Genomic DNA, 23,171 nt, shown 5'->3' on the forward strand with positions numbered 1-23,171 from the left:
AGGTGATCTGCCCACCTCAGCCTCCCAAAGTGCTGGGATTACAGGTGTGAGCCACCGCACCCAGCCAAAAATTATTTAAACTGAGAAACAAAAAACTTATTACTGAAGAGGACATACAAGCTTTAAGTGTGAGAAAGTATTATATGGCTAGAATGAACACTAAACTTTACTGCATTCTTAAATGTGTATGTGCCAGGCACTATGTTAAGTCTTTTAGATATATTCTTAAACTTCACAGCTGTCCTGATGGTAATCTACCATTCACATTTTACATCTGAGAAACAGTATTTAAAAGAGAGAGCGAGAGATCGATGTTAGAGGTAACATAACTTCTCTAAGATTAGCTACTAAGTGGCAAAATCAGGACTCTGAAAGACAGCATTGCCTGACCACAGAGCCTCTGCTTTTTAATGTCTTAGCATTTTGCCTGCTCAAATTAAATTGAGAATCCACTCGAAAGTGTAAGTCTTATTGATGGTGGGCCAGTAGTATTTCCTGTGTATCTCCTATTGTATATTACTACACATGTAGTAGCTACCAAAAGATTCTAACTAAAGGAAACCCATGCCCTACTGCAAAATAGAGTAGCTTCAAGAAGAATGCATGATTTGGCCCATGGAAAACAGATGAAATGTTTTGATGAATGGCATACATAATATCAGAGAAAAGTAACCCTGGAAGGAACTGTTATATATGTCTTATTTTAAAATAATAGCAGGAGCCCATGAAGAAATAACCATTCAAGAGTTATCAGTGATGAATATTAAAAAGCAGATATTTTACCTCTCAACTAAATGTTTAATCAAACAGGAACACTGAAGGTGCATGTAACTTTTTTTTATTGAGGCACAACAAGGCATTGTAACTTGCCTGGACTTGAGGCAGTCAGTTTAGTAAGCTGAACGTTAATACAGTTAAGGATTAAGTGCAAACAATATACATTCACAGCTTGACTAGCGAGGCTACATCACAATTTATAAAGTGCCAGATTAGTGCTAATTGTCATTCAGCTTGATTTTTCACCTTAGGAAGGAAAACAAAAAAGTAAGGACCTCCTCCTTCCTCTAGGAACAAAAACATTTTCCTAAACCAATCAGTCATGAAGGCAAGGACTACTTTTCCTTCAATCCCACTAATTAGAACACCATCCTTTTACTGTCAATACTGTACTGACTTTCAATCTTGATAAAGAAGATAGCCTGAAAACGTAGAATATTTCCAGCTACTTCCATAAATTGCTCCCCTGTGCAGACGTAACCATATCTGGTCTCCCTGGAACAGCTGAAGAATTGCATGATTGCTAGCAGTTTCATGGTCTGGAGCACCATCATTGGCATAGGCTGATACCAAGACCTCTTCATTCTTCATGAGGTTGACATACAGTGGCACATTCACTGCCAGCTTTAGCATGTGAAAAATGAAAACATAAGTGCCATTCACTGGGCAATTAAATCTACCAAGCTGAAGATCAAAAGTTTCTCCTAAGTTGTTCAGAAGAAGATCAAACACAATAGGTTGGTCTAAAGTTCCAGGGGCCAGATTAGAGGTTCTGGCTGCTGAGAAGGCAACTCGCATCTGCTGAGGCAGGGGGTAGACGTGTACTGGCAGTATGGTGGCTGCTGGATTTGTCACTGGCACATCCACAGGGGTCATGCTACGGGAGTCGCCTTGTCCAGAGTCACCACTGTTAAAGGTTTCGTTGTCTCTTTCTGGGCTGCTCACCTGAGAAGAATCACTCCACCCTGCTGTTTTATTAGCAACAGTGAGTTTCTCATAATGAAGCAGTTAGCTTTGAACACAATATTTAACATTAGTCGGCTACTGAAACAGACAAAGATACATTTTACAGTAAATTCCAAAACAAAAGCAATATATAGCTAGATTATACTTTTTTAGATTTTTCTGGCAATAGGTTTTTACAATACTCTTCTAAAGCCAGAAAGGTCCAAGATAATCTTGTCTAATTGATCCTTCTTAAAGATTAAGAAAATGTGGCCCCCAAAAGGCTAGATAACTTAGCAAAGTCTAAAACTCAGGTCTGAACACTTTTTACTTCATCTTCCTCCTATAATTCTTAATTTCTCAGAGATCATTCTACAAAGCAGCTAATGTAGAAGGTCTCAAGAAAATGGAGACTACATAAAAGAACCAGTTTTTAGAACTACTAGCCACTAGCCATTCAGAGATAGACTGATATGGAACTAAGTCCCATGATGAATGCTTGGTTTTTTTTGTTTCCAAGTCATACACTTTTAATGTTTTAAGTGCCATACAAAAACACTGCTCAGAGGAAGGCAAAGGCAAACTGAATACTCGCTATTTTTTCAGAAGGAAAAGATTGCTTTCCTGTGACAAAGTTACTCTTCAATGATTTTTTTCTCCCTTATACAAACTTTCAATAGTTCCTTCACATTTTAAAAAGTGTTATAAGTATGCTGCTTTTGTTTCAAGTCACAGTGTCTTAATTGTTGCTTATTTGAATCTATTAATGCAGTGACATTAAAGTAGAAGTACCCATTATTACAAAAACCACCATCCTGAATCATCATATGAAAATATTTGAAATCAGCATAGTGAATATATAGGATTAAATATGCTCTAGTGTCAAGTAGATTTTTTTAAAACACCCACCCTTTTAATTCAATTTGCAATTGGTTTCCATAGCCTATCTAGTAGTCTAATATCTCCCTTAGTACTTTAGTACTACATTCAAGCAAATTGAAAACCTCAACTAGACAAACGCTAAAAAGCAATGCGCTTTGGGAAGAACTTGGTAGAGGATGCAGAAAGAACTAGAGACATGTTTTGGGTAAAAAAAAACTATTCAGTTAATTACTCTTACCTCTGGAATTTGCTCGTGGACCACCAGATGTCCCTCCTCGCTTATAACACTGCTGGAAATTATCCTAAAGTGAACATATAATATTTATCTTGGCATTAAAAATGCAGGACTATAATTGGTTATTACACAGGACTACTGGCTGGCAAATCTGTAAGATTAGTCCCTTTAGTTCTTTACCTGGCCTTCCCCAGCAACCAAAGAGGCTCAGATGTTTCCAAACACTAAGAAAAACAAAGCAAGGGCAACAGTGGCATTACTTGCTTCATCTGTTAATTAATCTGACCAATTAGATCTGTTAATAAATGAAAAACAATAAAGCACTTGGAGAATACAATGTAAAAGATACAATGCTGAGTAATGAGAGAAATTTTTACATGTGGCATGGTCCTCTGTCCCTCATCTCAGTATAAAAGGACATCATAAAGCAAGAACACAGATTTTTCTCAACCTTGCTCTATTTATACACCAAACTGGGAAGACTAATACCAACTATGTTGGGATTTGGGAATTTTTTTTTAAGAAATTGATAAAAAAGTATATTGTATAAATATATTTAGTGCCTAGAAATATAATCCAATATATTAAGAAAAAATGTTCCAGGGGCAGTACTTCAAACAAACTCAAGTATGAAGGAAGCCAAACTTCATACAACTCATGAAAAGAATAATTAGTGGTGTAATTATTATATGCAATAAAAAATTGAAACAGGATAAGAAGGTATACGGTAAAAATAATAAAGCCTCTTACTCCATACTCCCAGTCCCCCCTCTGCAATAGCAACTAGCATTATCAATTTCTTGTTCCTCAGGAAGAAATGTAAAAGAGCACACAAAATACTGTAATAGTGGTATTAAGAAGAGACAGTTCTTTTACTTAAGTCTATATTAATCAACATCCTCCCCTCACATACATTCCATGAGGATCACATAATAACATCTCGTATTTGTATGACTAATATACACACCTGGCTCTGTAGTGCTAAGCACTTAGGTGCTTTAGTTCATTTAATTCTCAGAATATCTCATGGAGAAAACCTCACTACCCCTCAGTGTTAGATGAAAAACTAACAGATGAGGAACTAGAGCTCAAAAAGTTTCACTAACATATCTAAGGTCACGTGGCAAGAGAAGTGATAAATGAGGGGTCAGACCCAAGGCATTTAGATTCCAAGGTGTTTTTCTTTTTTTTGAGATGGAGTCTCGCTCTTCTTGCCCAGGGTGGAGTGCAATGGCGCTATCTCTGCTCACTACAACCTCTACCTCCCAGGTTCAAGCAATTCTCCTGCCTCAGCCTCTCAAGTAGCTGGGATTACAGGTGTGTGCCACCACGTCCGGCTAATTTTGTATTTTTAGTAGAGATGGGGTTTCACCATGTTGGTCAGGCTGGTCTCAAACTCCTGACCTCAATTGATCCACCCGCCTCGGCTTCCCAAAGTGCTGGGATTACAGGCGTGAGTCACCACGCCTGGCCTTCACCCTTTTCAATACTGCCTCTGTGTGGACATCCATCCTACCCCATGTAACTGTAAACTCCAAGGATACGTATTTTATATATTACCAACAGAACTCAGTATGATACCATACACATACTCAAAGACTTGTAAAACTTCAAAACTGAATATGCTGATGTATTATAGATTCAAATCCGTAAGTTCCCAAGGTTTGTTAAAGTGGAATTTCTAACATACTCTTGAGTCTTTTATCATATGTAGTAAAGAAAATATGCTGGGTTCTTCAAATAAGAACAAACAACAACAAAAATCTTACGAAAAAGGGCTTTGCTACATTTGCTATTTAGGCAAGTTAAGTCAAAGGCAATGTAGTAAACTTAAAATCATGGGCTCTGGAGTAAGAAAGTCACGTTCTAATCTTAGTTTACCATTTCCTTGATGAGTGACCTTAGATAAGTTATTTAACCTCTGAACCAGTTTCTCCTATAAGGTGGAAGAGCAAATGGGTTAATGCAAACAACATGATTAATAATGTCCTTAACACCTTCTAAGTTCCACATAACAAGCAGTTATCATTATCTTTCTTGAGTAATTGGAAAAAGCTTCCAACTCAACTCTTCTCCATAGGACTTACAAGTAGTTTTAAAACTAAGAGTGCACTTTTAGAAAACAAATTATGACTCTGCTATATACTTCAATCACCAGCTTAACATCAACAACTGTACCATCATTCAACTATGACAACTATTCTTACTTACCCTTTGGGAATAAGGTGATCCAGAATACTCTCTAGCTTGGAACTGCAGCTGGCTATAATTTCCATTGGAAATTGAAGGGAGTCCTCTATAAGTATCAAAACCTAATAAATAAACAAACTTACATAAGATTATGTACAAAATCATATTAAACTTTTAAACAGTCTAATTCTATATTGCTTTAAAAGTTAAATTGATTGTATAATGCCATCATTAGAATTATACCCTCTTTAAGCAAACTACTAATATTGCTTCCACAGTAAAACATACATTTATATGTGATGTCTTCAAATAAGCCAGGTTTATAAATTTACTACTGCTAAAATGCAGGTTGGGGTTGGGAAAGCGTGGTGGTAGGGCAGTTAGCTACTTAGGGCCTCTGTCAAGGGTTGTTTTCTTGTTGTTTGCTTTTTTATAGGCAGTGCCTCACTCTGTTACTCAGGCTGGAGCACAGTAGTGAGATCACAGCTCACTGTAACCTCAAACTCTTGGACTCAAGCATTCTTCCCAGTTCAGCCTCCCAAGTAGCTGGGACTACAAGTGCACATCACCATGCCCAGCTAATTTTTAAAAATTCTTTGTAGAGACGGGGTCTCACTGTGTTGCCCAGGCTGGTCGCAAACTCCTGGCCTCAATGATCCTCCTACCTCGGCATCCCAAAGTCATGGGATGACAGGTGTGAGCCACTGCACCCGGCCTGTCTAGAGTATTTTGTTAATAATAAGTAGTGACTAGGATACTTGGAATCATAACAAAAGTTTAAGAGAATATCATTATTATAGTCTCAAATTCTATATTCTTTGTGACATAATCTAACAAATAACTAGATAATGGGCATTTTGTAAATATGCCCAAATTCACTTTTAGCAGAATTAAGTCAACAAAAGAAAAACATCACTCAAATATGAAAATTCATCCTCTGTAAAACAATACGGTGAAACCTTCCACTTCAGTAAGTCACAAAATCAATCTGCTTTTCATTCAGAAAATTAGTTCCTCTGTTATGAAGAATAGGTATATTAAAAATACTTTATTATTCACAAACAGGAAATTCTCTACTACATTGTAAATGACAAAAGGTTAGGTAAGAGCAAGGTTAGGTAAAAATGGTTTGAGTCAAGTAAACACACAGACAAAATAATTCAGTATAATTAAATTTTATTCAGGGCATACCTTTATAACCACCAGGGGACCGATAGGAATTGGTTATTAATCTCCCACCACGAGTACATCCTCTAACAGATCCCCGGCTATTGACAAATGGCTGAGTAGGTCTGGGAAATACATTCGTCTGTGCTGGGTAAAAGGCAAGGCTACCATTGCTTACTTGAATAGTTCCATCAGGATGATAATTTGCTGCTTAAGAAAAACGGTTTTGGAGTCCAAGAGTTAAATGGTAATAGTCTTTATACTTAAAAGCCAATATATATCAAAATCATTAATACAATTTGCTCCCTTTAAAAACAAATAGGAGATATATATTCATATATACAATTCATCTACATGACTCAAATACATAATTCATATATAATGGAATATTACTCAGCCTAAAAAAGGAAGAAAATTTTGACCCATGCTACAACACGAATGAACCCTTAAGACATGCCAAGTAAAATAAGCTAGTTTCAAAAGCACAAATATTGTATACCACTTATATGAGGTACCTAAAGCAGTCATTTTCAGAATCAGAAAGTAGAATGGTGGTTGCCAGGGGCTAGGGGGAGAGGAGGAGGAGTAGTTAGTATTAAATGATTACAAAGTTTCAGTTGGGGGAAGATGAAAAGTTCTGGAGGTGGACAGTGGTAATAATTACACAACAATTTGGTTGTACTTAATGCCACAGAATATCTATATAGTTAAAAAGGATTAAAATGGTAATTTTTATGTATATTTTATGACAATTTTTAAAAAGCAGGCTAAATACTCTGGATGAGGGAGTAAAAGAAAATGGATTCTAATTAATACTGTATCTGAGAAGGCACATGACAAAAATATCATTTACGTAAGTCACCTGCCCTGTCTTTCAACAGTAGAGGGGAGAAGACAATTGGGTCATCTGTGCCTAGGTCCCAGAATTTATATTACCACCTCTTCATCACTTGATTAGCCAAGTACTCAGAATGCTCAATTCATTTGCTCCGACTTCAGTTAAAAAACTCAATAGGGATCTGAAATACCAATATGAAAAATCTACAAGTGCTTCTTAAATTTAAATTAAGAAATGAGTACAAAGTTACCTATTCATGATTTAGAACAGCATGAAAGATCAAAATAGTCTCCCATCTCTAAGCAAACTGTACAATGAGCATACTAAGTCATTTCTTCACAGTCTTCAATCTTTTGTTATAAGATAAAAAGAAAAGGACAGATAACCATCTGTGTTAAAAGGGTTAACAGAATGGTTTCAAAACCTTCATACAAGCAGTCAGATAGTGCCCATCTACCTCAATCACTGTCTGTGGTAATCAAAGCAAATAGATTTGAAAATACAAACCCACTTCAAGGTTAAATCAGTCTTGTAAGTTCTATCTCTACAAAAATTAAAAATAGGTAAACTCAACACAGGAAAGGGCATTAGGTTTTTCTCAACACTGGAGGAACATGTGAAGAAATAATGCTTACTAGTCAGGAAAATACTTCTAAAGTGTCACTACAGACTTGCTAGACTTGCTTTCCATTCAATTGGCTGTCCATCTATGTCTTCCAAATATCATATGCAAAGATCTTACCAGTCTCTTGAGAATGGACAGTTTGTTCTACATGTATAGATGGCAGTTGGCACTGGGGTGGTGTTTGTGTACTTGCTGTGGTAAAACTTTGATTGTAGCCAGGTGAATAAGAGGATTCTTTTATTTCTTGTTCTTTCCGTGGAGGCAGAGGTGCATTAACATTAAATACCTTAAAAGACAAGGACACGCTGAGTCATTTGGGAAGTTTCAAAGAAAATTCTTAAGGGTGGTATCCAGAAAAATCGTACATTCAAAAACTTCTATTTTGCAGGCAAAGGACTTGAATAGACATCTCTCCAAAGAATATAAATGGCAAATAAGCACATGAAAACATGCTCATCATCATTAGGGAAATGTAAATCCAAACCATAATACAATACAAACTTTATACCCATTAGGAGGGCTATTATCAAAAAGACAGAAAATAAGTGTTGGCAAGGATGCGGAGGAACTGGAACCCTCATGCATTGCCAGTGGGAATGCAAAATGGCGCAGCCACCCTGTGGAAAACAGTATGCTGCCTCCTCAAAAAGTATAGAATTAACATATGATCCACTAATTCCATCTCTAGGTATAGACCCCAAATAATTGAAAGCAGGACTCAAACAGCTATTTATACACCTATGTTCATAGCAGCATTATTCAGAAGAATAGCCAAAAGGTACAAACAACTCAACTTCCCAACAGATGAATGAATAAGCGAAATGAAGTACATACATTAAATGGATTATTCAGCCATATAAAAATGAAATTCTGATACACTCTATAACGTGAATGAACTCTGAAAACATTCTGCAAAGTGCAGTAAGCCAGATACAAGAGGAAAAATGTTGTAGGATACCACTTATATGAGGTAGAATAGGTAAATTCATAGAAACGAAGTAGAATAGAGATTAGCAGAGCTGTGGAGGGGGTTACAAATAAATAGAAATTATTGTTTAATGGATACTGAGTTTCTGTTTGGAATAATGACAAAGTTCTAAAAGTAGTGATGATGATTGCACATTATGAATGTACTATTATAATACCACTGAATTGTATACTTTAAAAAGGTTAAAATGGTAAATATTGTTACACATACTTTACCACAGTAAAAAACACAACAAAAAAAACACTCCTACTCTATTCCTGACAGAATTTACACATAAGAGCAAAAGTTAATCTTCCTGCTACTATGCTATCATAATAATGCTTACTGAGAATAAAAGCTATAAGGGAAAACGGTCTTTTTTCAAAAACTAAAGATGAACGAAATATTTCACCGTTTACTGAATCTTTACCATGTGGTAAGCAATGATCTGTCCTTCTATGACTCTCTAGCTCCCTGATTCTGCTCCATTTTTCCTTACATTACACAGCACCTAATATACAGGTATCTGTCTCCCCAGCCCTCCTACCTCCATAATAAAATGTTAAGTTTCCTGAGCATATTTTACTTTTTTTCACTGCTACAACCTCAGTGATTAAGAACAGTGCCTGGTTTTGTAACTATTCTTTAATCAATAAATGAGTAAGAACCAATGTGTACTGGGTAGGATTCAAACAGGCAGATAAAACAGATTGGCATGAGCAAAAGGTATTGTGATAAGAATATAGAAGGCAAGCCCAGAGGACCAGTGTGGCAGGTATACCAGACTTGAAAAGGTACTGAGTATCAGAGGACTAAATTTCATTCTGTAATGGAACACTGCTTGCTTTTAATTAGACAAAAGTAAAGGTAAAACCAATGTGGCTATCCTGTGCAGGATGAACTGACAGGAAAAGAGTGAAAGCAAGAAAACTATTCTGTCTAGAAATAAGATATTCTAAGTGATAAGGTGAGTGAATTCAACTGTCTGGACTCACCAGCCAATCTCCCCGGGTGATGCCTGCTTTCCATGCTACTCCACTGGCCCCACTACCACCATCAAAGTGCTTGGAGTGGGACACTAAGCACCAACAGGAAGGGTTCTTATTGGCTCACTAAGGCTTTCTTCCCCCCGAAGAACTGTTTTAGACTAGTCTGTGTTTAGAGAATAAACATACCAAACTAGCTGTAATATTATTAAAAAAAAAAAAAAAAAAAGCCTTAACTACAATTTGTAGAAAAATACATAACTCAAAACACCACACAAATCTGAACAAATCTCCAAAAACCATCTTGAGATCAGGATAAAATAAAATGAAAGTTTCAGCAATGACAGAACACCCAAGTATGTGTCCGGTATTTCAGGTTACTGATGTTAGGGAATAACACTAGTACTGATATTAGTAATGGTTAGTATTATTAAGCTGTTGCTAGAAATTCTGTTTCTCACCCACACATTGTGTTTGTTTAATATGTGTCCTCGACTTTGCCTGCTACTAATTCTGAAAGAGGGAATAATGTTCTGATAAAACACCCATTTAAAATTCTAGAGCCTGCGGATTTCCTACTCTTCTACCACAACAGCATTGTCATTGGCCAAATGTAATTCTACGAACTCAAATAAATTTTACAAAAGGCAAACTTTTCACATAGTACCCAATAATTATGTAAGAGAAACAATGGCTTTTAACAGGAATAATGAACTGCAATCATCATTCATGTTTCATACTCACTGTCTGCATGGCTTGAAAGGGTGCTGTGTTAATGGTTACTGAACTACTACTTGCTGGAGGTGACTGGAGGCCCTGTTCAGAGCCCTTTGCCATGGGAGGATTTGGAGAAGCTAGTGAAGACGGTTGCTTGCCTGGGGGAATTGCTGCCTGGGGAGGAGAAATGCAGCATCAGCCAATCACCTGCCATATAACAAGCAGTTAACTTACTCTAAAACCCAAACTAGCATAAGTCAGCAAGTTCTTTAGGATGACATTTGGACACAGGAATGCAAAAGAATAGCTTTTGCTTACAACTTCAAATCTCAGTTGCTGAGGATGCATACCAGTATTTGCTTTGCACAGCTTGCTGACTAAGTGAAAGAGTCTTACCAATAATCAGTCTAACAGATGAGGGGCTGAACTTTTTTTATGCACCTCGTTCTTTTCAAACCCTGAAATGGTAATTTCCGGTTAAGAACCTAATATTATTCAAAATTTATACATCAGAATTGGATTTAAGAAAAAACTTGGGTTAGTTGTTTAGTGTTAATTTTTCTCTATTCTAAAGACTTATTAGTGGGTTTCTAAGTCAGCTACCTAAAACAGAAAACAACTCTGATCCGATTTAAGTAATCCTTACCTAAGGAAGCCCCAAGTTCTTGACGTAACAGATTATAAATCCAAAGGCTTTAAAAAATACCAAAAACCAATCTCAACTAGACTGTGAGGCAGACAGCTATGAGTTACTTGGTAACAATCACTTCTTCCTCTTCTTAAAATGAGGAATGAGTTAATTTAAATTCAGATCAAGTCAGCACCATAAAAACTAAGGATTATCTATATTTTCTTATCTTCTATAATGAATACATATTCTTGTATAATAGTTAACAAAAAATACCTGATAGTCGCTAAATTACCCCTCAAAATTCATCCTACTATGTCCATCTTAAGAATTTACTCAAACTTAGTAAAAACTGTAACTTAGAATTGAAATTGAAAGCACAAACATAATACCGTTAAAATGCCTTTTTTTTTTTTTTTTTTTTTGAGACAGCGTCTCACTTTGTCACCCAGGCTAAAGTGCAGTGGCACACAATCTCTGCAAACTCCGCCTCCCAGCCTCCCAGGTTCAAGCAATTCTCCGGCCTCAGCCTCCTGAGTACCTGAGACTAGAGGCACACGCCACCGTGCACAGCTAATTTTTGTATTTTTAGGAGAGACGGGGCTTCACCATGTTGGCCAGGTGGTCTTGAACTCCTGACCTCAAGTGATCCACCTGCCTTGGCCTCTCAAGGCGCTGGGATTGCAGGCGTGAACCACTGCACCTGACCCAAAATATTTTTGACAAAGTTAGCCAAAATAAGATTGTAACTCATTCCAACTCAGTAAGTGCTAATATTAAAAATATAAAGTTATTGAGCTTTCAGTTATACAAATAAGAAACTTTTCTCCTAAAAGTCCTCCAGTGTAAATATAGTGAGAAATTTGACTTAATGCTACCTACACTTTTCATTATTTTAGATTAAAAATTGGCATTTATTGCACTAGATAAGGCAATACCATATTAAATCTATTTATATGCCAAAGCCACAATAAAGTTATCTGTATACGTTCTAAGATCACAGTATCTATAGAAAGCAATACATTAATAAAGTATAAATGGTACATCATTCAACTAATCACGCCTGTAATTCATAAGATAAACTGGTTCTGCTATTCTTTAAGACACAAAAGAAATTAAGACAATTGGTCTTTTACCTCAGGAGTCTCTGAGGTCATAAACTCTGTTTCAGATCCAGAAGAAGCCTGATCGGTAGTAACCAAGCAAGCATTTGAGCTACAAGTAACTGGAGAAGCAGCCTAGACACAGGAAAATACAAAACATTGTAAAAGGCACATTTTGTTCACTTTAGATTTCTTGGGCCCTGGCCTTCCTAATATGTTACTCTTACTGAACAGGCACATGTGTCAAGAAGCACTCTACTAAACACTTTACACATGTTAATATATTTAATCCTAATGGTAATCTGTGAGGTAGGTACTATTCTCATTTTATTGACAATGAAGCAGTGACAAAGAAAGGTTAAGAAATTTGCCCAAGATCATACTACAATTAAGTGGCAGAGCTGAGATTCAAACACAAGCAGCCTGCTACACTGCCTTTCCAGGCCTGGTCACCAAAACTACACATCTCATCCCATTTTCACTGATTCTTGGCCCTGCAGTAGATAGCATCCATGGGAAGGTGAGCTCTGGGCATATTTAACACTGTAGGCACAGCTCTGCCAAGGATCATAGTAACTATGCTTTCATGCTAAGTGCTATCAGTGTCCTAAAAAGGCAGGCTAAAGCATAAATAGAAAGAATAAGCTCTACATAAATCAGAATGGCACCAAAAATGCCAGTGAAAAATCAAAGCTGATAGCATATGTAAAATAAAAATTGGGAGAAAGTACATTAGGAACAAAAGTTGTGACAACTGTAACTTACAGAAAATGAAAAGAGTGGCTAGGAAAGAATTCTATCACACAACAGGTATTCAAAAATAGCAGAGAGACACCCATAAAAATCTGGCAAGAGCAAGGTCTAAAGTTTCAGTGAATCCACTCCTTTTATCTAAATGCTTCTATGTGGTTCTGAGGACCCCAAGTAATAAAATAGGTGAACTGGAAACTAATGAAGGGTAACAAAACAGAGAAATTATGTTTCAGTGACCTTCTTGAAGGAGGCATTATGATATGTTGCTTTTTAGGAAGGAGACTGGGGATTAAGTTTCAAGATCTCATGGAAAAAAATATTGGAAATCCTTTAGAACATCTTATATTACCCAAATAAATAGGCCTAACTTAGATCTGGCCAAAATATTAGAACCATTATGAGATTAGAGTGTTTCTAAAACTAGGTCTTTCTTCTGGCTCTGTCATTAAAGTAATGAGACAAGTGCCCAAGAAAAGTAGAACTGGCTGTTGTGGGGAAATAACTAACTCTGTTGCTAAGTGAAGATTCACAGACGCTAGGTTAAGGCATCTTAGGCCACTTGATAGTTAATCTTAAAATGGCTTGAATTTCAGTTAAAAGGTTCATTTAATAACAAAGACATTTATATTAGTATTTATTTAGAAGTGATGGCAGTTCCTGCTTCCAAATTAGTGCTTTTTAAGTAGACCAGTTGGAGGTGGGTTATTGGTAAATAAACATGATGTTTGAAACCAATGTTCCAAAAAATGGGAATGAAGATTCAACCAGTAAGTTTTTAAAAATATAGGTAACACCCTAGAAAATTCTGCTCTAACAGGTCTAAGGTCTTATCTAGAAATGTATACCTTATTAAAGTGACCAGGGGCTTCCGATGCAGCCATCCCACAGCCTCCACCAGAGAACTACTGAACTAGACCAGTGCTTTTCAAAAAATTTGTCAATTGAAAGCCTTATGGAGAACCCTAAACAGCTGGAACAGATAAAATTTAACTGCTTCAGTAAAAGCAGTGAGTGAATTGGAGGAAAGTAGGAAAAACTTCAATATACCCTGCTCAATAACTACAGTTTGAAAATTAAGGCTGGGTGCAGCAGCTCACACCTGTAATCCCAGCACTTTGGGAGGCTGAGGTGCGTGGATCACGAGGTCAGGAGTTCAAGATCAGCCTGGCCAAGATGGTGAAACCCCATCTCTACTAAAAATACAAAAAAATTAGGCAGGTGTGGTGGTGGGCGCCTGTAATCCTAGCTACTCGGGAGGCTGAGGCAGAGAACTGCTTGAACCCATGAGGCAGAAGTAGCAGTGAGCTGAGATCATGCCACTGCACTCCAGCCTGGGTGACAGAGAAAGACTCTGTCTCAATAAAAAAAATTAAAAAAAATAATAATTTCTTTCTTCAGACACTTTACTATGTTAATAAACTAAATGACTTAAGCTCAAGAGAACATAATATTCTTAGACAAGGTACCCTCTTACTTCTTCAGGCTTGCTCTCTCCTTACTAAAGTCAGCAAACCTGTATTAGATGTTTTCAGCATAGTCATCAGGGAATCATTTTAGGACAAGTTGTATTTAATCTACTAAACTAGATATGCTTAGAATACTTTCAGTAATTTCATTAGGTACATTAGAATCAGTAAGTCTGATTATTCTTTCCAAAGCAAGAGCTTCTTCCTTGAGTAATAAAGAATAAAAGATTAATTTGGAAAGTTACCTGTAATGGCTCTTGAAGAAAATCACTTTGACTGGACAGATTTTGTTCTTTAGATGCTGCAAGAAGTAAAACAAACAGTAACTATTGAGGGAAGACAAAAGCTTATGCGTATCAACTAGGAGGAAACTAAAGCTTACACTTCACAAAAAAAGGCATTAGCTGGAAGGACTAGGTTTCAAGTTCATTATGCACTTTCTATTAAGAGTTTTAAAAAGAGAGAACTGTAGAAGAATAGAAAATACTAGTTCCATCGGTGACACAGAGTGATGTTCTAAGGTTAAATGGACAAAAATAGCATTTCAAGACTTCTAAAAGAAAGAACTAAGACATTAAAAAATAACTGATAATAGTGATCTGGAAGATAAGACCCGAGCTACCATGCATAGTAATTAACTGATAAACTTAAGTTTCACAAATTTCAAAGTCAATCTTATCTGGATCATCTGTTCAGTTTTTTTCTGATTATATATATTAATATACTTTTCAATTATATAGTTTGTTTCTTCTTGTTAATATTCATCACTTTCATTAATTACTCTCTATTTACTCTTACTTCACCCAGGAATTGCTGCACCAATCTTCAAGCTGGTGTATACTGCTCACTACAGCTGGACTAGCTTTATGTCACTCCTCTCTGGAGAAAAACAAATGTGGAGCAAAAACCCTAAGCTTTGAAGCATCGGGCCAGATTCTAACGTAGGCTCCTTTGTTAGTTACTGTGTTAATCACCGTTCTCCACTTCATTGTGGTAATCGCACCCGTAGTTAAGACCTAAAAGCCTCAACACTAGATTTAGAGTCCAAAGGAGTCAAGCAAGTTCTGGTCAGAATTCACTCCAACAACAACATAAATTACAAAAACAGCTATTGAGTATTTCCATTCACCCATCCAGAGCCTTTCTCCAAAAAGTGGAAACAAGTCAGTTAAGTACACTAATGTCCTAACGGTAATTTCCCCACGTATAACTGGTAACAGATGTATACAGTTAGAATAAATTAATATACCAACATATTAGGACATCTAAAATAAAACCATTTGAAAAGACAACAACAGCAACGACAAACAGCTGTTAGCTCAAGACGCTTGCTCCAAGTCTTTAGAATGATTACATACCTACGGGGCTACCTGGAGTAGCTGAAGGCGGTTGTGACGATGGAATTGCACTTGAAGGTTTGTCAAAGTCCAGAACAGACTCCTAAAGATACAATTTTAAATAGAGTAGAAACAGAGATTACTCATTTAAAAGCTATTACCATTAAATTATTCATGATGTTGCCTATAGTCTATTAGCTACAGATATCTAGCTAAAGCTATAGGTATCTGGCTAATCACTATCTCAAGATGCCAAAAATAGTCTCCATAGAAAAAGAAATTAAGAATTAAAATTAAAATCTAAAGTAACTGCCATACCTTAAGGCTGTGTAGAGTGCTAAACCCACAAGAGTAGGCTGTGCACAGTGGCTCACACCTGCAACCCCAGCACTTTGGGAGGCTTAGGTAGGAGGATTGCTTGAGCTCAGGAGTTCGAGACCAGCATGGGCACAAAGCGAGACCTTGCTGCTACTAAAATTTTTTTAAAGAATTAGCTAGGAATGATGGTATGTGCCTGTAGTCCCAGATGCTCAGGAGGCTGAGACAAGAGGAGTGCTTGAGCCCAGGAGTTCGAGGCTGCACTGAGCTTTGATCACACCACTGCACCCCAACCTCGGCCAGCAGAGTGAGACCCTGTCTTTAAACAAAACAAAACAAAACAAAAAAACTACAATAGTAAATCTAAGGACTAAGTTGGAGAAGAAATTCTTGACCTTACTAAGGTCCTACACATAGCCATCAATCCTAGTCTAATCAGAACCCCCATTTTTATTACACCCAACCAAAGAGCACCTATTTATCTCAACCATTTACTAGCTCATGCTGTTAAAACACTTCCATGATGAGAAATCACTCTCTTCTGCCTATCTCAGTTCTCCCAGAAAAGTTTCCAGTATTTTGCACACTTAAGCTACACATTTGCAGGGAGCATTTTAGTTCTTTCATCTTCAAGTAACCTGATGGTATAGGCAATTCCTACATTTTGCAAATAAGTGTTAAAGGTCAATTAAACAGCTGGTAAGTAACAGAATTTAAAACCCATGTCTATATTCAAAGCTCAGGATCTTTTACTAAACAAAAATACTTATTTGACTACTTTAGCCCTCAGTAATCTCATACTATTCTCAAATTCTGTGTATCTCACAACATAAACATATTGTATAACACAATTTATCATTTAACTGTTGATTTAACATAAATTTACAATCTTCTACAACTGGAATATAAATTCCTTGAAGGCAATGAATGTCTTATTTTCTATATCTATACTACAACGGTACCTAACAATACCAAGCATAGAGTAGGTTCTCACAGTTCTCAGTACTGATGATCTATAGCAGTAATGATACTTGTGCAAGTTAAGCTTTTCACATGCTTACTTCATTTTTTTTTTGTTCTAACAAACTTAGGAAGCAGGAACAATAATCCTCATTTTTCAAATAAAGAAACTGAGGCAGAATCAAGTAATTTGCCTAAACTCTAGGCTAGGAGAGCTAGGAGGCAGCAGACCCAGGACTTGACAGAATAATCAATGCTCTTAACAATAATTTCACTGTAATGTTTCCAATTAGAATCCCCATGAATATCATTTAAGATTTTGTAAATGACTCATACTTGCATAAAGTTACAAGTTCCTTGAATCTGGGTCATCAGATCCTGCAGTTTTTCTTTCCTCAATACTGGATCCTTCGGAAGGGTAGAGGAAGAACCTACAGGCTGATGCATAGGCTTAGGCACCTACAAGATAAACCCATAATGTGTAAGAGCGAAATTCAAATTCAAGAGCCTAGTCTAGGAAACAGCTTATCACTACACCTTAAAGGAAAAGAAAAAACAGCAATGTTCATTTATCACAGATAAAGAATTTTCTCATAAATACTGTTTCTAAATGAGCAAACTTTAAACAGATTTTTCCCCTTCACAATTTTCATGGAACTCTTTCTAAAACACAAAATTAAGATCCAACAGAACCTCCTTGTTAAGAGTGTTTTCATTATGGACACAAGTTACCATATGTCCTCTAGTATAAGACACCAATGACTATGAGACATACCAATGATTTTTTTTCCAGGGCAAAAATTACTACTACCACATTAAATATACATCCCATTTTTAAGATCTGATTTCAGAAATCAAAATGTAAATACATATATAAATACATACATACACATACCCTAAAATTGAGGGGGATACACTATATTTAGTTATAAAGTAAGTACACTCTTGGGGGCTACTGATATTCATCCTAAATTGCTTAAAATTGCTACACATCCTAAATTAGACCAATTTACAGTTACTTCTTAAAGCTGTCAACATGCCAGTCTCCACTAGCTCCTCTTCTCCACCTTCTAATTTTCAAAGAAGATACACAGCTAAGTTTGTCAAAGGTACCAGATAAAATAGAGTTAAGAGACCATAAGTGAATACATATGAGACTCTTTTAGGAGGAAGGTTTGAACATTAGTGATTAATTTCACGTTATCTAGTCTTTTGGCTTTGAACTCTATTCTGCATTTGACTGTACTTAGTCAATATTCTAGACGGCTCAGATTCCAAGAAAGACAGAAAAATACTATATTACACACAGAAGTATTCTCTCCTCTCAGTAAATGAAAAACCCTGCAACTTCAATATAATGCTATCTGTGCCACAAAAGCAAATTAAATATATTTTGACCTTTCCAAATATGCAACCCTGATTTTAAATGCAATTCATCAAATAGCATGATAATATTCTGGTATGATAAAAGTTCTGCATTGCTATACCTACTGGAATTTTAAACCACGTTTTTAAAAGCAGCTTCATTGAGATATTAAGTTGAGTTTTAAAATATGTTTTTCAAAATAGTTATATTACAGTTATGGTTGTGCAACATTTGGTTAATAAAATAAAGCTGCTAATCTTCCGCAGGGTCAGGAAGAAGCTAAAATTAATATTAGCAACTTGAAAGGAGAAAGGAGAGCAAAACAGCCACATAACTCTAAAATTTTGTTTCCATAGCAGAATTAAGCCAAGGGTAATTTACTTATAAAATGCAATGCTTTGCTTTCCCCAAGCAAAATGTTTTTCACATTATTAGAGGGCCAATGGTTTATCAGAAAGCCTTTAGCTAAAATGGCACAAAAGTGCAAGGAAGACTACTCCACAGAGATAAGAGATCAGTGGAAGCACAAGTTCATACATCTCAGCAAATGAGGTGGTAACAAGTTTACGTTATAAATAGTAGTAAATAAGTAATTTACAATAAAAGGCAACCCTAACATAGTACTATACCCAAGAATTATTCAATGTAAGTGTTACCTACCTGAAATAGGTTATTTATGCTTAAAAGAATGTGGCCTTATATTTTAACTGAATTTTGTACTCCAAAACCTAACTACAAAATATTTAATGCCAACACTCTTCCTACCTTTGGAAAAATTCTCATTTTGAAATGGAAATAGAGAACTAATTCAAATCCTTCCCCCAATACTGAAGTATCTGCAACCACCCTAAACCACCTTCATAAAGACCTGGGCTAAACTGAGTGACCATAAAGGAGTAGAAGAGAAGCAAGATAATATAGAAAAATATAACTTGTCAGAAAAAGTTATTCATATAGCAGGTAAATGACAACAAATGAAATACAGTATCTCCCATCCTGTGACAAGCATTTACATTACTCACTTGTTCACACTATGGTCTTGTCTAAACTATCTACTATTTTCATATCATGTTATGTTGTTAAAATTTTGGCATTAAAACAACATTTTATAATTGCAGAAATTTCATCTCAGATTAGGTTCAAAGACAGACTAGATTAACTCCCAGTTTTCAAGGGAATATAATAAATCTACCCACTAAAGAGGGTGAAATATTTTATACATTAACTTCACATGGGTTTTGAAGAGAACTAAGGCTGGGCGCAGTGGCTCACGCCTGTAATCTCAAGCACTTTGGGAGGGTGAGGTGGGTGGATCACGAGATCAGGAGATACAGGCCATCCTGGCCTAACAAGGTGAAACCCCGTCTCTACTAAAAATACAAAAAATTAGCCAGGCATGGTGGCATGCATCTGTAGTCCCAGCTACTCAGGAGGCTGAGGCAGGAGAATCGCCTGAACTCGGGAGGCGGAGGTTGTGCCACTGCACTCCAGTCGGGGTGACAGAGTGATTCTCCATCTCGAAAAAAAAAAAAAAAAGAGAGAGAACTAAAAAGTCATTACCACAACACCTTATTTATGCCTACACTGACAGAAGCAGAATGATACAGATCAACTCACATCTTTGGGTTCTGTGTTAAATTTCCTGGGCAGGAGCTGGTCATTTGGTATGAGGCTTGCTGTAGCTACTCCCCAGGACTTTGGAGAAATCTGTGACTGTGATGTTAAAGAGTGTTTCTGACTCTCAACATTGTTTTCCCAGGATTTTGGAGTCTCTGGCTGTTTTGAATCCTGTTCTTCACACATGGGAGTGGTCCATGACTTGGTGGTGTTCTGTTCACTCTGCACGGAAGGTGTCCAAGACTTTGGAGTTTGCTTCTTTGGATCTTGTTCTTTCTGCAGCTGAGCTGGCCACAGCTTTGGTGTCTCCTGCTTCTTTTGTTCCTCTTGAACATATCCTGCTTTGGATTTAGGTGTTTCTTGCTTCCACTGGCTAGGAGATGGCTTGGATTTGGAGATCTCCTGCTTCTTCTGCTCTTCTGGCAGAGTAGACCTGAGTTTTGAGGTGTCTTGTTTCCTCTGTTCTAAGGAAACTGCAGGCTTGGATACCTCCTGGTGCTTACCAGGAGACTCCCAGGACTTAAAGGATTCCTGTTTCTTCTCTTGACCATCTGGTTCAGTAAGCATATCCCAACGTTTTGGGAGATTTGGTTTTCTAGCATAATCTGCTTCCCAAGGTTGCTCTTCACCTTGTTTGTTTGAATAATCTACTTCTGTCATATAGCGTCTGTTAAGAAACTAGATAGAGAAACAATGCACTTAAGTCACAAAATTCATAGAAGACCTTGAAGGGAATATTCAACCCTATTAGTATCGTTATGTCCATTGATCTAAGTTGTTGCACTAATATGAAATTTCTGTCCTTATTCTACTTGAAAAGACTTTCCTACTTCTCTTTCCTTCTTTTCTGTCCATTCTTTTTTCCTCAATTAACAGAAATACAGACTTCGCTACTTCAGAAGTAGCAATTTCTGTTTGACTTGCCTAAGACTGGCAACAATTGTTTGATTCGGACTCTTCTACCAAGGCTGTTCTGCCTTTGCCAGCCTTAGGACCCTTCTCCCGAGGTGACTCCCTCAAACATTAAAAGGCAGAGGATAGTTCAACTTCGAAGTTAAATTATGTAACCTTAAACCTTACATTTCCTAAGCTACCAGTGTTTTATTTATTTCCCCTATACATCAATTACACTGTTTTTGAATCTCCCATTCTTTTCAGCTTCCCATGAATTTCAATGTCACTTCAGAGAGAAAACAAATACCCTTTTCTGCTACCAATGTGAGTAAATTCTGGAGACAGGCAAAGTCCTGTGCATCTTAAAGTTCCTCTAACACAGGGGCCAAAAATAGCTAACACTTGGGCAGTCAGTGTGCCAGGTCAAATTCTAAGTAATATAGAATTTAGATCAACCTCTTTAATCCTCACAATAACCCCATGAATTAGTCATTATCATTATCCCTATTTTACATATGAGGAATAACAGACACAGCTGGATCAGACTTCTTGCCCAAAGTCCCTAAGCTAGTAAACTGCAGAACCAGTGTTCAAGCTCAGGCAGTCTGGCTCCAGAGCCTTAGCTTCCAACCACAACCCTATACAAAAGGCTGGAAAATCAACATCAGCAAATTGTCCTTCAGTATCTTACCTCTTGTGGTTGTATCTCTGGCTGGGCAAATTCCATTAGAGACTCTGGGATGATAAAAAGAATTCGAATAAACACTACGGGAACTATAAGTTTTTAGACAGATTACAACTATAATTCATTCTAGAAACATATTTCAGAAGACTCATAACAGCAAAAGGGCAATACAATCAAGTATATTGATGGCAAGAGGAATTCTATTGCTTGTTAGTCCAAAGCATGTGGTCTGAGGCTAGTTCAAACTAGTAGCTCTCCTTATGTAAGACACTTCACAAAAGTCAAGTTTCGGTTTAAAACTGATATCTGATTGAAAATAAGACTATTTCCTCTTACCCTAAAACACAGTTTTTTTCAAGTTAGCATTATAGCTCATGTCCCATAGGGTAAAAATTGGTCATCTCAGCTTGAAATAGAGCCCTTAAAAACCTCTTACAAGCCAGTTTAAGGTTAGGAGGGGATAAGAGAGTGGAGATACTTAAGCACTGGACTTTGTATTAAGAACTAAGGAGAAATAAACATGGAAAATGGTTTGACTCTTGCTTATGGCTACCAGAACCCTGCCTGGACTACCTCCTTAGAAGAGATAGTTAATAAATCCAAGTTTGGTAAACAAAAGCAAAAGTGCCATTTGCTCAAAATATTTATTCCCCAGGCAAATGGTAATTTTAAAAGTATATTTTCTTTACTGACTGTAGCCCTTTTTTCTCCTGAATCGATATTTCAACCTTAGGTTAATTACATCCTCATTCTACTACAGTATTGGATTCTACCATAACTTTCATTGTAAACAATTTTAAACAGAATTATCCCACTAGTAGTTTAACAGAGAAGTTTACGGAAATTCCATAAATGCCTCCTTTTAACCAATGTATTCTTGTGGGAAAAAGTACAAACTAATATTTCTAATAAGGTTCACTCTGTAAATCATGGTGATAAAGCCTATAGATGTTTTATAAACCTAGGTTTATCCTGCGGTAAGTAAAGATTTCCATGCATGTAGAACCTTACAAATTAAAATAAGGCAATCATTGTACAATATGTGACTCATTTGGGGTATTAAAAAATGCAACCACTATAAGGATTTTCAGAGGTCACAACAAACCTGACTCTTTGACAGATTCAGTCTTCGACAATTGTGTTTTTTTCTCTGATTGTATTAGCATTTCATCCTCCAGTGGTACTTCCTTTTCCTTGGCATTTTTGGGAACTGGGATACTTTCAAAATAGCCTGAGTTCAGCAATTTAGACAGTAGATCTTTCAAGTGTTTGTCTAAGAAAGAGTGATTAAGACTTAGTTGTCACATGACCTCACTGAAAATTACTGGGAAATCCTAATTTTATCCTAGTTGTAGTACACCGTTACAATAGTTTACATTGATGTACACAATACATCGTTACAATAGTTTACAACAGTTTACATTTTCATGGTACTGACTGGAGAACTTATCAGTACCATGAAAAGTAAATATACAGTCCATCTTTATTTTATGCTGAATCAATACGAATTTTAACAAGATCAGAATCTCAAAAGTTCAGCAAGTCACTTTAGTTTCTCTGGACCTCCATTTCCACCATTTGAAAAATGACTAAAAATCAGAGACCCTAATCAAGTATGTCACAAAAGCATACATCTATTCTCTGAGATGAGAAATAAGTCATTTTTCCTATCTGCTCCCAAGACATCACAACTAGCAACCACTCTATCTTCCCCA

The 23,171-nt window shown here is 36.6% G+C and overlaps 1 protein-coding gene across 13 annotated transcripts in view; it reads right to left on the reverse strand.

Moving 5' to 3' along the window:
- Positions 1-821: 821 nt before the first annotated feature.
- Positions 822-23,171, reverse strand: part of CAPRIN2 (caprin family member 2) — a 45,217-nt gene continuing 22,867 nt past the window's right edge. For 2 of the 13 annotated variants that reach the window (XM_030939386.1, XM_030939383.1), the window contains exons 7-19: positions 22,562-22,729; positions 21,463-21,506; positions 19,878-20,555; positions 17,231-17,353; positions 15,638-15,719; positions 14,525-14,580; positions 12,094-12,195; positions 10,357-10,503; positions 7,777-7,945; positions 6,221-6,406; positions 5,051-5,151; positions 2,843-2,906; positions 822-1,745 (exon numbers count right to left, since the gene is read on the reverse strand). In XM_030939386.1, coding sequence (XP_030795246.1) covers positions 1,177-1,745; positions 2,843-2,906; positions 5,051-5,151; positions 6,221-6,406; positions 7,777-7,945; positions 10,357-10,503; positions 12,094-12,195; positions 14,525-14,580; positions 15,638-15,719; positions 17,231-17,353; positions 19,878-20,555; positions 21,463-21,506; positions 22,562-22,729 — 2,489 coding nt within the window. In that variant the 3' untranslated portion in view covers positions 822-1,176. Of the gene's footprint in view, positions 1,790-2,842; positions 2,907-3,019; positions 3,064-5,050; positions 5,152-6,220; positions 6,407-7,776; positions 7,946-10,356; positions 10,504-12,093; positions 12,196-14,524; positions 14,581-15,637; positions 15,720-17,230; positions 17,354-19,877; positions 20,556-21,462; positions 21,507-22,561; positions 22,730-23,171 lie in introns of all 13 variants that reach the window. The other 11 variants (XM_030939392.1, XM_030939391.1, XM_030939385.1 and 8 more) reach the window with 11 other exon arrangements.

The sequence above is a fragment of the Rhinopithecus roxellana genome, chromosome 10 (genome assembly GCF_007565055.1).
Source record: "Rhinopithecus roxellana isolate Shanxi Qingling chromosome 10, ASM756505v1, whole genome shotgun sequence".
Taxonomy (NCBI): Eukaryota; Metazoa; Chordata; class Mammalia; order Primates; family Cercopithecidae; genus Rhinopithecus; species Rhinopithecus roxellana.